Genomic DNA, 14,553 nt, shown 5'->3' on the forward strand with positions numbered 1-14,553 from the left:
GACAAGACCTCAGAAAAAAATTGTAGACCTCCACAAGTCTGGTTCATCTTTTGGGGGCAATTTCCAAACGCCTGAAGGTACCACGTTCATCTGTACAAACAACAGTACGCAAGTATAAACACCATGGGACCACGCAGCCGTCATACCTCTGTCATAATCCGTGTATGTAGGTGGCAGGGAAGTCAGGCGCAGGAGAAACCAAAGTGGTTAAAAAAATGGAGTATTTATTAACAAAACTAACTCCAAAACCAACGTAGAAAATAATCCGGGTTAACAATAACCCGTCGCACACCGATACATCAACAACACGTAAATAACATAACAAACAATCACCGACAAGGATATGAGGGGAAACAGAGGGTTAAAAACACAACATCTAATTACTGGGATAAGAAACAGGTGTGTAAGGAGACCAGACAAAACCAATGGAAAATGAAAAACTGATCAATGGTGGCTAGAAGACCGGTGACGACGATCGCCGAGCACCACCCGATAAAGGAGAGGCATCAACTTCGGTAGAAGTCGTGACAACCGCTCAGGAAGGAGGCGCATTCTGTTTCCTAGAGATGAACGTACTTTGGTGCGAAAAGGAAGAAGCCACTGCTCCAAAACCGCCATAAAAAAGCCAGACTATGGTTTGCAACTGCACATGGAGAAAAGTCTTCTGGTCTGATGAAACAAAAATGGAACTGTTTGGCCATAATGACCATCGTTATGTTTGGAGGAAAAAGGGGGAGGCTTGCAAGCCGAAGAACACCATCCCAACCGTGAAGCATGGGGGTGGCAGCATCATGTTGTGGGGGTGCTTTGCTACAGAAGGGACTGGTGCACTTCACAAAATAGATGGCATCATGAGGTAGGAAAATTATGTGGATATGTTGAAGCAACATCTCAAGACATCAATCAGGAAGTTAAAGCTTGGTTGCAAATTGGTCTTCCAAATGGACTATGACCCCAAGCATACTTCCAAAGTTGTGGCAAAATTGCTTAAAGACAACAAAGTCAAGGTATTAAAGTGGCCATCACAAAGCTCTGACCTCAATCCCATAGAAAATTTGTGGGCAGAACTGAAAAAGCGTGTGTGAGCACTACAAACCTGACTCAGTTCCATCAACTCTGTCAGGAGGAATGGGCCAAAATTCACCCAACTTATTGTGGGAAGTTTGTGGAAGGCTACCCGAAACGTTTAACCCAAGTTAAACAATTTAAAGGCAATGCTACCAAATACTAATTGAGTGTATGTAAACTTCTGACCCACTGGGAATGTGATGAAAGAAATAAAAGCTGAAACAAATCATTCTCTCTACTCTCTATTGTGAAATACTGAGTTTAAATGTATTTGGCTGAGGTGTATGTAAACTTCCGACTTCAACTGTAAATATCGCTCCCAGCGGTGATCATAGCTCAGAGCGCTTATATTCTTTATCTGACAGTTCTAATCACGTCTGGCTCTTTGTGAACGAGTGGAATCATGAAGAGTGGTTTGTTTGTTATGTTCGCCTGCATCCCCTTGATTTTTTGCTTTTTTAGCAGCACATTCACCATTCTACCAACTACCCCAGCTCACTGTCGGCTCAATAGGCAACTTGAGACGCTGCTGACAGTGTGTTTGCGAGATGCCGGACAAAAGGCAGTTTTAAAACCGTCCCGTGACTCCTGCCGTGTCTACAGACATCCCCCAAACAAATAAAAAATTATTTGTAGTGAATGAGTGCACAACTGGTAAATAGTCGCTCATACTGTAGATATGTCAGTCAGGTGGCTAGCTGCCGGCAGAGACTTCTATTGCATAACGTTGAAGGGCTCTAGCTTGTATTTCTTAGCCAGTTAGAAGGCTGAAGGAAGAAGCTAACGTTAAACGGAGTGGCAGCAAAAAATATGCTACATAAAAAAAGAGAGTAGGCTACTGAGACAGACAGTGATTTGGGCATGTGGTGCTCAGTGGTGAGGCTGAGTGAGGAAGAAGCAGAGGAGACAGAGAGAGAAAGGATGCAAGCAGAGAGAGAGGCTAGCACTGTAGTTCCCAAAATTGGGGCCAGGGCCCCGTGTGGGGTCCCCTGAGAAATCTGTACTAATCTTATCAAACAAAAAGAGATGTTTCAATATGAACATCTCCACATGGCCTATCTTCCTTGTAGGCTGACATTAATATGCAATCAACATGTAAACAATACAGTTTAAAAAAAATGTCAAATGTTTTCCTTTCGTCGCTGATTCTACTTGTCAGTGTGAATAATTTCTCATATTTCCCTCCTTTCAGGGGTTGGTAGCCTAGTGGTTAGAGCGTTGGGCCAATAACTGAAAGGTTGCTGGATCAAATCCCTGAGCTCACAAGGTAAAAATCTGTCTTTCTGCTCCTTAGCAAGGCAGTAAACCCACTGTTCCCCAGGCGCGGTGGATATCGATTATGTCAGCCCCACTCACCTCTCTGATTCCTGCTCAGCAGGAAATGCAAACTTGTAGTGTATTTGAGGTTTAAAAAGTTTCTGAAGTTTTGTCATTTCCACTTTGAAATTTCAGACTTGATTTTCCCTAACGAAAAATGTAAGCCCCTACAAAAATGTAAATTAATGATAATCCAGATAATAATTCGCATTTCCTGCAGCTGCAGGATTATTTTCCTGCTTTAGCAACTTGGCTCAAATTAAGATCCTACATCTGTACAGATGCTTTCGTATGTTTTCATTATTCTGTGAAGTGTTGTTCCATTGCAGTGGTGTTGCATGGAGACAGTGTTTGAGTTGATGTGTGATTTGGCTTCACGCCACTATCTTTCCCTATACTGTACTGGCAGACTGCTAACCGCCATTTGCTCTCTAAAACCATTCAGAAGACAACTATATTTACACTATGACATCGTGGAAGAATCCCTTTGAGTAAAATAACAGCATAACTGGCATCATCACATGCTGTGATGTAGAGCTGTAATATACACTGTACATCCTACAAAGCCACAACACATGGACAGAGAGATAATTACAAAGCTCTATGTAGTTAACTAACTTGTTTCTCTTCACAAGATATTTCCCTCAGCAGTGTTTCTGGTGAGCCTCGCCTCAGCTAGAGTTTGGCTACTAGGGTTCTACCACTTATGTCAAACCAGGTTCTAAACTGGTTTGATAATGGTTTTATGGAAAAGTCATGCATCTTTTATTTATGTATACAATGTGTTTGCTGTCAAATTATTGGATTTTAGCGATGTAGTATACTTCAGTGATAAACAGCTGGCATTTGGAAAGGTTATTTGTTCTTTGATTCTCCTTGAAATGTTGATGTTATGATTACTGAGGTCCATGCAACTCGCCCACTCCTTACTTCTCAGACACAGCTTATATCAATGTCTATCGTTTGCTACTCAATTTCCCAGTTTTCAGATTCTAAAGGAAAATATCCCACGGCGCACCCCCACCCCTCCCACACGCACACCAAAAAAATAAGAAGAGAAGTATTTTCCCACTAGCACTGACTGCTGATAACTACTCTGAGGGAAAATGTACTTGCTACGATTGTGATAGGTATTTGTCTCACCTAGCTATCTTAAGATGAAAACACTAACTGTAAGTCTATCTTGATAAGAGTGTCTGCTGAATGACTAAAATGTACATGTAAGTCCCAAAGGAAGCATCTTATTGCGGCGAGACCACTATTTTCCATGACGTAATTCTAAGTATACGAAAGTGTAACAACCTTGTGTTCATGTTGGTCATTTGAGCAATTTACAATTTTTGTCCTCATCAAACTACACACCGTTTTTTTTTTTTTTTTACAATTATTTTATTTAACTAGGCAAGTCAATTCCCCATAATGACAAAGCGAAAATAAATGTATTACAAATAAAAAACAGAAATGCCTTATTTACATAAGTATTCAGACCCTTTGCTATGAGACTCGAAATTGAGCTCAGGTGCATCCTCTTTCCATTAATCATCCTTGAGATGTTTCTACAACTTGATTGGAGTCCACCTGGGGTAAATTCAATTGATTGGACATGATTTGGAAAGGCACACACCTGTCTATAGAAGGTCCCACAGTTGACAGTGCATGTCAGAGCAAAAACCAAGCCATAAGGTCGAAGGAATTGTCCGTAGAGCTCCAATTCAGGATTGTGTCGAGGCACAGATCTGGGGAAAGTAACCAAAACATTTCTGCAGCATTGAAGGTCCCCAAGAACACAGTGTCCTCCATCATTCTTAAATGGAAGAAGTTTGGAACCACCAAGACTCTTCCTAGAGCTGGCTGTCCGGCCAAACTGAGCAATCGGGGGAGAAGGGTCACTCCACCAATAAGGCTTTTATGGTAGAGTGGCCAGACGGAAGCCACTCCTCAGTAAAAGGCACATGATAGCCCGCTTAGAGTTTGCCAAAAGTCACCTAAAGACTCTCAGACCATGAGAAACAAGATTCTCTGGTCTGACAAAACCAAGATTGAACCCTTTGGCCTGAATGCCAAGCCTCACATCTGGAGGAAACCTGCCACCATCCCTATGGTGAAGCATGGTGGCTGCAGAATCATGCTGTGGGGATGTTTTTCAGCGGCAGGGACTGGGTGACTTGTCAGGCTCGAGGGAAAGATGAACGGAGCACAGAGAGATCCTTGATGAAAACCTGCTCCAGAGAGCTCAGGACCTCAGACGGGGGCGAAGGTTCACCTTCCAACAGGACAATGACCCTAAGCACACAGCCAAGATAATGCAAGAGTGGCTTCGGGACAAGTCGCTGAATGTCCTTGAGTGGCCCAGCCAGGGCCCGGACTGGAACCCAATCGAAGATCTCTGGAGAGACCTGAAAATATCTGTGCATCGACGCTCCCCATCCAACCTGACAGAGCTTGAGAGGATCTGCAAACAAGAATAGGAGAAACTCCCCAAATACAGGTGTGCCAAGCTCATGGCATCATACCCAAGAAGACCCAAAGCTGTAATCACTGCCAAAGGTGCTTTAACAAGGTACTGATTAAAGGGGTTTGAATACATATATAAATGTGATATTTCATTTTTTTTTATATATACTTTTGAAAATAAAAATAAAAAACTGTTTTTGCTTCATCATTATGGGGTATTGTGTGTAGATTGATGAGTGGGACTAACAATTTAATCCATTTTAGAATAAAAATATATTGTAACAAAATGTGGAAAAAGTCAAATGCTCTGAATACTTTCCAAATGCAGTGAATATTATCCTTTTAGCTGTAGGGGGTGCGTACTGGCGGCAGAGAAGTTAGGCGCAGGAGAGAAAAAACTGATTTATAACGGCGCAGTTTAATAAATAAAACCACCGTAAACAGAACAATAAATCAATGGATAAACAAAACCCGTTACACACCAGCATAACGTGCACAAGCACTACAATAAACAATTCCGGACAAGGACATGGGGGAACAGAGGGTTAAATACACAACATGTAATGATGGAATTGAAACCAGGTGTGTGTGAAGACAAGACAAAACAAATGGAAAATGAGAAGTGGATCGATGATGGCTAGAAGACCGTCGACGCCGACCACCGAACACCGCCCGAACAAGGAGAGGAAACAACTTCGGCAGAAGTCGTGACATTAGCATGCCCCCAAATCTACTGAATGAGACTGCTACAATATCTCACATTATCAAATCACATTTTATTTGATTTATACAGCAGGTGTGGACCTTACCATGAAATGCTTACTTACAAGCCCTTAACCAACAATGCGATTTTAAGAAAAATAACAGTTAAGAAAATATTTACTAAATAAACTCAAGTAAAAAAGTAACACAATAAAATAACAATGACGAGGCTATATACAGGGGGTACCGGTACCGAGTCAATGTGGCACAGGTTAGTCAAGGTAATTGAGGTAATATGCACTTGTAGGTAGGGGTAAAGTGACTATGCATAGATGATAATCAGTGAGTAGCAGCAGTGTAAAAAAAGGGGGGGTCAATGCAAATAGTCCTGGTAGCCATTTGATTAACTGTTCAGAAATCTTATGGCTTGGGTTTAGAAGCTGTTAAGGAGCCTTTCGGACCTATGCTTGGCGCTCCGCTACCGCTTGCCGTGCGGTAGCACAGAGAACAGTCTATGACTATGGTGGCTGGAGTCTTTGACAATTGTTAGGGCCTTCCTCTGACACCGCCTGGTATAGAGGTCCTGGATGCCAGGAAGCTTTTCCCCAGTGATGTACTGAGTCGTACAGACTACCCTCTGTAGTGCCTTGCGGTCGGATGCCAGTTGTTGTCCTGGCACCACACTGCCAGGTGTCTGACCTCTTCCCTATAGACTGTCTCATCATTGTCAGTGATCAGGCCTACCACCATTGTGTCATCGGCAAACTTAATGATGGTGTTGGAGTCGTGCTTGGCCACGAATTTGTGGGTGAACAGGGAGTACAGGAGGGGACTAAGCATGCACCCCTGTGGGGCCCCCGTGTTGAGGATCAGCGTGTGTTGTTGCCTAATCTTACCACCTGGGGGCGGCCCGTCAGGAAGTCCAGGGTCCAGATGCAGAGGGAGATGTTCAGTCCCAGGGTCCGTAGCTTAGTGATGAGCTTTGAGGGCACTACGGTGTTGAACGCTGAGTTGTAGTTAATGAACAGCATTCTCACGTAGGTGTTTTGTCCAGGTGGGAAAGAGCAGTGTGGAGTGCAGTAGAGATTGCGTCATCTGTGGATCTGTTTGGGCGTTATGTAAATTTGAGTGGGTCTAGGGTTTCTATGATGATGGTGTTGATGTGAGCCATGACCAACCTTTCAAAGCTCTACATGGCTACAAACGTGAGTGCTACGGGTCGGTAGTCATTTAGGCAGGTTACCTTGGCGTTCTTGGACACAGGGACTATGTTGGTCTGTTTGAAACATGTAGGTATTACCTACCTGGTCAGGGATAGGGTGAAAATATCAGTGAAGACACTTGTCAGTTGGTCAGCGCATGCTCTGAGTACACGTCCTGGAAAACCGCCTTGTGAATGTTGACCTGTTTAAAGGACTCATCATCATTTCTCTCAACCTTAGTTTCAATGTCCGTCTTTTCTAGCTCATCCACCAGATTGTGAAAGTGTTACTAGGTCAACATTGCCTAGCGAAACATGAAACATGACAACACAGCAGGAGTGGTTCAAAGGTCACTTCCTGTTGTCAAGATCAGAGGTGATCATGTTGTTCTTCCAGCTCCAGATACATGGAATTGCTACCTGATGTCAACTGAGTTGAAGCAACAGGGGAATGTGTTTGGTTTGAGGTCATCACACTCTTTAACATGTGCCAACGAATGGCTTATTTATTAGCCAGCTGTATGTCGACACTGCCAATTTTACATTTTACAACCAAATAAGGAAATTTGGAGGTGTCTGTCTTGAATTTGGTGCAGACAATTATCATGTGTTTTTATTCATTCAGCACATGATCGTGTGTGTTAGGAAATTGATGTTGTTATTAGTTATTCTATGTGTGACTCTAGAAATGCTGTTCCCGACATCTGAAAAATGTCCCTGAGGTATTATTTGGTCTGTCTCACCCATATGTTTGATGGTAATTTAGGTGTTTGATGGTACAGATGTAGGATCTTCATTTGATCACCCTGTTGCAGGAGAACTTTCCATCAATGCAGGAAATGTAAAACGTGTAGTTTATTTGAGGTTTAACAAAGGCTTCTGAAGTTTGTTATTTCCACTTATAAATTTGAGATTTGATTTTCCCTTACAAAAAATCAAACAACCCCTTCAAAAACTTCCATTAATTATAATCCACATAATAATTCACATTTCCTGTTCCTGCTGTAGCAAACTGGCTCAAATGAAGATCCTACATCTGTGATGTAGGTGTAATGACACTAACAGCTGTATTAACTTGTTTATGTTGTTCCTCTCCAGATCTCGGAGATCCATGTTTGCGGGGAGTCGGAGGACATGACAGCCAAGGAGCGTCTGCTGATGTGGTCCCAGCAGATGACCGAGGGCTACGTGGGCGTACGCTGTGACAACTTCACCTCCTCCTGGAGGGACGGGAGGCTTTTCAACGCCATCATTCACAAATACAGGTAATACCATCATTCACAAATACAGGTAACACCATCATTCACAAATACAGATAATACCATCATTCACAAATACAGGTAATACCATCATTCACAAATACAGGTAACACCATCATTCACAAATACAGGTAACACCATCATTCACAAATACAGGTAACACCATCATTCACAAATACAGGTAATGCCATCATTCACAAATACAGGTAATACCATCATTCACAAATACAGGTAATACCATCATTCACAAATACAGGTAACACCATCATTCACAAATACAGGTAATACCATCATTCACAAATACAGGTAACACCATCATTCACAAATACAGGTAACACCATCATTCACAAATACAGGTAACACCATCATTCACAAATACAGGTAACACCATCATTCACAAATACAGATAATACCATCATTCACAAATACAGGTAACGCCATCATTCACAAATACAGGTAATGCCATCATTCACAAATACAGGTAATGCCATCATTCACAAATACAGGTAATGCCATCATTCACAAATACAGGTAATACCATCATTCACAAATACAGGTAACACCATCATTCACAAATACAGGTAATACCATCATTCACAAATACAGGTAACGCCATCATTCACAAATACAGGTAATACCATCATTCACAAATACAGGTAACACTTGAGGTACAGAACCTGTATCTGAAAAAGAGACCACTGTATCACCAATCTCTGTATTTTATTTGAAAAATAAATTCCAGCACAGTGACCTTAAATGCTCTACAATGCTTTTTAAATGGATATTAAAACCAATTTTGTCTTTCATTAGGGTTTAACTGTAATATCACTTTAGGAGTATATTCCCAGTGTATAACAAAAACAATATACATAACAACATAACTATTTTCCTCCTCTGTTGACTTGCTGTGTCTTGCTGCGTCTTGCTGAATCATGTCTGCGGTTCACCACCACATTTTGAATCTTGGACCTCATCATTCCAATGAGGCAGCACTTAGTGGTTTTGACTAGTCATTAGGGGGCTGTTGGCTTTTCAGTTAGACAGTATCAGATTTCAGTATGACCCAGTACACTCTACGTCAGTGTTTCCCAACCCTGGTGCTCCAGTACCCCATTTTTGTTGTAGCCCTGTACAAACACACCTCATTCAACTCATTGATAGCTTGATGATTAGTTGACAAGTTCAATCAGGTGTGCTTGTCCAGGGTCACAATAAAAATGTGTACTGTTGGGGGTACTGGAAGACCAGGGATTAGAAATACTGCTCTACCTTGTTGGACTGACCTAAAATGAGATTAACTAGACTGACTAGTAGATTGAGATGTATTTCTCCTTTTTCTCTCCCTTTTGTTTGTTATGGTCAATGTCACATAATTATTTGCTGACCAATCATTCTTAAGTTCAATGGACACAAGTTATTGATGTATGTGTGGGTCATTTGGAACTGTTTTACTTAACCATTGACCTATGTTGGGCTGGCCCGACTGTCCTTGTCTCTTGAGCAAAAACAGATTTATTTCACTGGAAAGTCTGGGACTGCACTGCGTCCCTAGGCATTTACTCTGTAGTTAGCTTACAGGCATATATTACATTATGTTACAGGCTTATATTACATTATGTTACAGGCTTATATTGCATTATGTTACAGGCTTATTACATTATGTTACAGACTTATATTGCATTATATTACAGGCTTGTATTACATTATGTTACAGGTTTATATTACATCATTTTGCAGGCTTATATTACATTATGTTACAGGCTTATTACATTATGTTACAGGCTTATATTGCATTATGTTACAGGCTTATTACATTATGTTACAGACTTATATTGCATTATATTACAGGCTTGTATTACATTATGTTACAGGCTTATATTACATTTGCTAGTCATCACACTAAAACTTTCCCCCAAACAAAAATGTTTGTTCCTTGCTAATTACCATAATTTCCGGACTATTAAGCGCGCCTGAATATAAACCGCACCCACTGAATTTAATTTTTGTATTTATTTTGAACATAAATTAGCCGCACATGTCTATAAGCCGCAGGTGCCTACCGGTACGTTGAAACAAATGAACTTTACACAGGCTTTAACGAAACACGGCTTGTAACAAAAATAAATAGGCTTTAACGAAGCACGGCTTGTAACAAAAATAAATAGGCTTTAACGAAACACGGCTTGTAACAAAAATAAATAGGCTTTAACGAAACACGGCTTGTAACAAAAATAAATAGGCTTTAACGAAACACGGCTTGTAACAAAAAATAAAAAATTAGCAGTAAACAGTAGCCTACCAAGAAAGTCATTGGTCACTATCTTCCTCCTCCTCCTGTGCACTGAAACCATCTCCTTCGGTGTCGGAGTTGAATAGCCTCAGAATTGCTTCATCCGATATTGGATCGTTTTCATTGTCGCTCTCGTCACTTTCATCCGGAGGCAAATCCCCCGCTGAGCCCTCTTCAACACGCAGCAGTCCAGCCTTTCGAAACCCGTTGATGATAGTGGATTTTTTGACAATGCTCCACGCTGTCAGGACCCACAAATTTGAAAGCGGGAAAAATCCATATATTAGCCGCGTCATTGTTTAAGCCGCGAAGTTCAAAGCGTGGGAAAAAAGTTGCGGCTTATAGTCCGGAATTTACGGTAAACAAAACTATTCAAGAAGTATAGTGTGTGCTGAAACCGCTGAAATAACCTAAAACATAACAATGCAAACCACCCTAAATGATGATTTCCAAAATAATAAATTTGTACCCTGTCTCCTCATATGAACATTTCATAAATCAGAAAGCAGTCAATCTTAATGAGCTTCCACTGGTATTTTCTCTTCCATTGCAGGCCTGACCTGGTGGATATGGCCAGAGTGTCGGGCCAGACTAGCCGGTCAAACTTAGAGCAGGCCTTTAGTGTGGCTGAACGGCTTGGGGTGGCCAGACTACTGGACCCTGAGGGTGAGTTATTCTGTTTATCCACATGCTTTTCTCTAATGGTTTGTTTGACACAACAGGTAAACATTCTCTAAGCCATTGACACATCTCTGCTACTGTAAATCAGCAGGAAGAAATGCAATGCATTATTACCAGAGGGAGGAGATGTATTCTAAGCACAGCTTAACTTACTGTTATTTGTTTCATTATATGGACAATGCTTCACTAAATAAAAAAGACACAACACGTATATGGGATTCATGAGATTCAAATCAAACATTGTATTCATTATGATTATAAACACTCCCTTAAATCATGTACCTTACGACGATCACGTTGTGTATTGGGTCTTATTTCACCTTTTCTCACCAGACGTGGATGTGCAGACTCCTGATGAGAAGTCAGTCATCACGTATGTCTCCACTCTGTATGATGTCTTCCCTAAAGTACCTGATGGTGTTGACGGTATCAATGCAAATGTAAGTACATGATGAACAGATTATTGTGCGGTGCACTTAAATGTCCTACGTGAGTAGAGTTGAGAAGAGCATTTTATATTTCAAATACTGTATGATGAAGGCAAAATCAACATCTCAATACAAAGCAACAATGTCCTATTGTCAACATGGGCTGACTTCTATCTTTGTAACCATTGACTGCAGTCTCTATGCTGTCCTCTTGAATTTGATTATCACCATGGGACTTCACCACTGGATGTACAGTATATTTCACACTTACATCCTTTGGATTCACACCAGTTATAAATCTTTTGTCATAACTTTGACATACATTCATTTATTTATATATTTTTATTTTGGGGTACATTTTATACCCCTTTTTCTCCCCAATTTTGTGATATCTAATTGGTAGTTACAGTCTTATCCCATCGCTGCTTCTTGACACGCTGCTCGCTTAACCCGGAAGCGTGCATGCGCCCGGCCGCCACAAGGAGTCCCAGCCGGCCAAACCCTCCCCTAACCCGGACAACGCTGGGCCAATTGTGCGCCGTCTCATGGGTCTCGCAGTCGCGGCCGGCTGTGACACAGCCCGGGATCAAACCCGGATCTATAGTGACGCCTCTAGCACCACTATGCAGTGCCTTAAACCGCTGCGACACTCTGGAGGCCTGGCATACATTCTTGACTTTATTCTTGATTTGGTTCTCGACTGTGATTCTTGATTTATGGTTGTGATTGGGCACGGATGTTATATAATATGCATTGCATTGCATCACTTATATGTTTAAGAGAAGGCATTTTATTCCATCTGGCTTTGTTGAGGCAAAAAAGTCTGAAAGCTTGAGCTGGATGCTTAAAGGGAGTATTTTGGTGCTGGAACCCCTCCCAGAACATTGTGTAAATGTTGTTTAGAGGCTATGGAAGAATGCTAAACTGTGTGTACTCTAGTAACCACAGCAGAGAACCTTAACTGCAGATGTAGGATCTTAATTTGAGCCAGTTTGCTACAGCAGGAAAATCCTGCAGCCACAGTAAATGTGAATTATTATGTGGATTATAATTAATGGACATTTTTGTAGGGGTTAATACATTTTTCCTAAGCAAAAATCAAGTATGACATTTCAAAGTGGAAATTTCAAATTTCAGAAGCATTATTAAACCTCAAATACACTACATGTTTTAAGTTCTCCTGCAACAGGTTGATCAAATTAAGTTCCTACATCTGTACTTCTTGTTGTAGATTAGTTTGTATAGCACCAACTATTTAAAGCAAAATTATGACAAGCTGTTGTTTTGCACATTGTACAATGCCAATATTTGCAGATGCCCTATAGATCTAATATGTATTGCTTGAACAACACGATACTCTCTACACCAAGAACTTGGTCCATTTAGAAAATGCACCTATTCCTGCATGAGCCAATGTAAGTATGAAAAGTGATATGTTTAAAATCCAATTTTTTTCTTGACAGGATGTTGATATCAAATGGGTAGAGTACCAGAACATGGTGAATTACCTGAGCCAGTGGCTCAAACACAATGTGGCAGTGATGTCAGACAGAGCGTTCCCTAACAACCCAGTGGAACTCAAGGTAAAGCAAAAATACAATTTGATTACAGATCAAATGCAGCTTGAATTTTCAGCCATATTGAATGGTAGAAAGAGCCCTAGTCTGATCAAGAATGAACCTCCAAATAGTATCCAATGTGTGAAGTGTTTGTCTGGTTGGCTTTCAGTCAGTTGGATATCAGTTTATAGTGCTTGGCCCTGAAAGCCCGAGGCTAAGAACCCAAGCTCTCTGAGGCTTCAAATGGCCCATAATTAGCGTCTCTCATGAAATATTAAAGCGATATTGACGGGTATCAGAGAGCTTCTCCGTTTACTTCAAATAGTCCACAGCTGCTAAGACTACAGGAGCTCTGTGTGATACAGCCATTTCAAAGCAGACAAGTGTGAGTATACACACTGAGATTAGATTAATTTCTAATAACTTGTTCAAAATGTATTGATTCTATATTTCTTTGATATTTTTCTATGTTAACATTGATCACATGTTTTATTTCTTTGATTTTTGACAGGCACTTTATACACAGTACTTGCAGTTTAAAGAGAATGAAATCCCACTGAAAGAAACCGAGAAGAGCAAAATCAAGCATCTGTACAAAATGCTTGAGGTATGCTACCACGACTTACACTCGGTTGTTCTTTAGAGCCTGTAAGCTCTTTCTTAACCAGCAGACTACAATGAACTTCACTAAGATGTTGCTGTGCGTGTGTTGGGGGACAGGTGTGGATCGAGTTTGGTCGTATCCAGCTTCCTCAGGGATATCACCCCAACGATGTGGAGAAGGAATGGGGCAAGCTGATCGTGGCCATGCTGGAGAGAGAGAAGAGCCTGAGACCTGAGGTGGATAGGTATGAAGGATCATCCTTCTCATACTGCAGGAGTAACACACACTACTGTGATTTGTAATACTGATCCCGTACTTGCATGACAGCAGTAAGTCAGAGCTAACTAAGATTGAAGATTTGATCCGATTGCCTGATTGCAATGACTATGCAAAACGGTAATTAATGATTGGTTTCAGTGTCAATGCTGAGTGCTCTTGATTCAAGTCACCCTTTTTATCATTAGACTTTAGTATCATACTTCTGTTTGAGGATGTGCAGTAATTGGATTCTTCCGTGGTTCACTAAATTACATAGTCTTTACAATTTTTACATTTTGTGGTTTGGTTAACTGAGTTCTTCAAACTGAGGTGTTGTAAAATCATGCATCTTTCTCGTATCTCTTTATTTCTAAAATACTGTCATATCTCTTGTCAGGTTTGTAGGCATTCATTGTGGTGTGAGTCCATGCCTAGTTTATCGGCTCAAGCTTTTCAGTGATGTTTTTTTTAGGTACTTTTGATTTGAAGTGCTGATGGTGGGTGTGCACCTTATTTTTTGTCAACATCAGTTTGTTTATAAGCTGACAGTTTGACACAGTCACAGGCAAATATTGTCCTCTTATCATGTCATCTTGCATCTATCATTCCTGGACTGCAGGGACTATTTATGTTTTTGCAACAGCAAATGGGGATCCTAATAAAATACAAAATGTTGGAAATGACGTGGCTTGTTGATATCTGGTAATGTTGTGTGATATTATGTAGATAATT

At 40.9% G+C, this 14,553-nt stretch overlaps 1 protein-coding gene across 35 annotated transcripts in view; it reads left to right on the forward strand.

The window, feature by feature from the left end:
* The window catches only part of dst (dystonin), a 187,008-nt gene that overhangs the window by 77,875 nt on the left and 94,580 nt on the right, over positions 1–14,553 (forward strand). For 33 of the 35 annotated variants that reach the window (XM_045710343.1, XM_045710342.1, XM_045710344.1 and 30 more), the window contains 6 exons: positions 7,841–8,007; positions 10,845–10,957; positions 11,306–11,412; positions 12,864–12,983; positions 13,471–13,566; positions 13,680–13,807. In XM_045710343.1, the coding sequence (XP_045566299.1) occupies positions 7,841–8,007; positions 10,845–10,957; positions 11,306–11,412; positions 12,864–12,983; positions 13,471–13,566; positions 13,680–13,807 (731 nt within the window). Of the gene's footprint in view, positions 1–7,840; positions 8,008–8,613; positions 8,633–10,844; positions 10,958–11,305; positions 11,413–12,863; positions 12,984–13,236; positions 13,345–13,470; positions 13,567–13,679; positions 13,808–14,553 lie in introns of those variants that run through there. The other 2 variants (XM_045710371.1, XM_045710373.1) reach the window with 2 other exon arrangements.

The sequence above is a fragment of the Salmo salar genome, chromosome ssa28 (assembly GCF_905237065.1).
Source record: "Salmo salar chromosome ssa28, Ssal_v3.1, whole genome shotgun sequence".
NCBI lineage: Eukaryota > Metazoa > Chordata > Actinopteri > Salmoniformes > Salmonidae > Salmo > Salmo salar.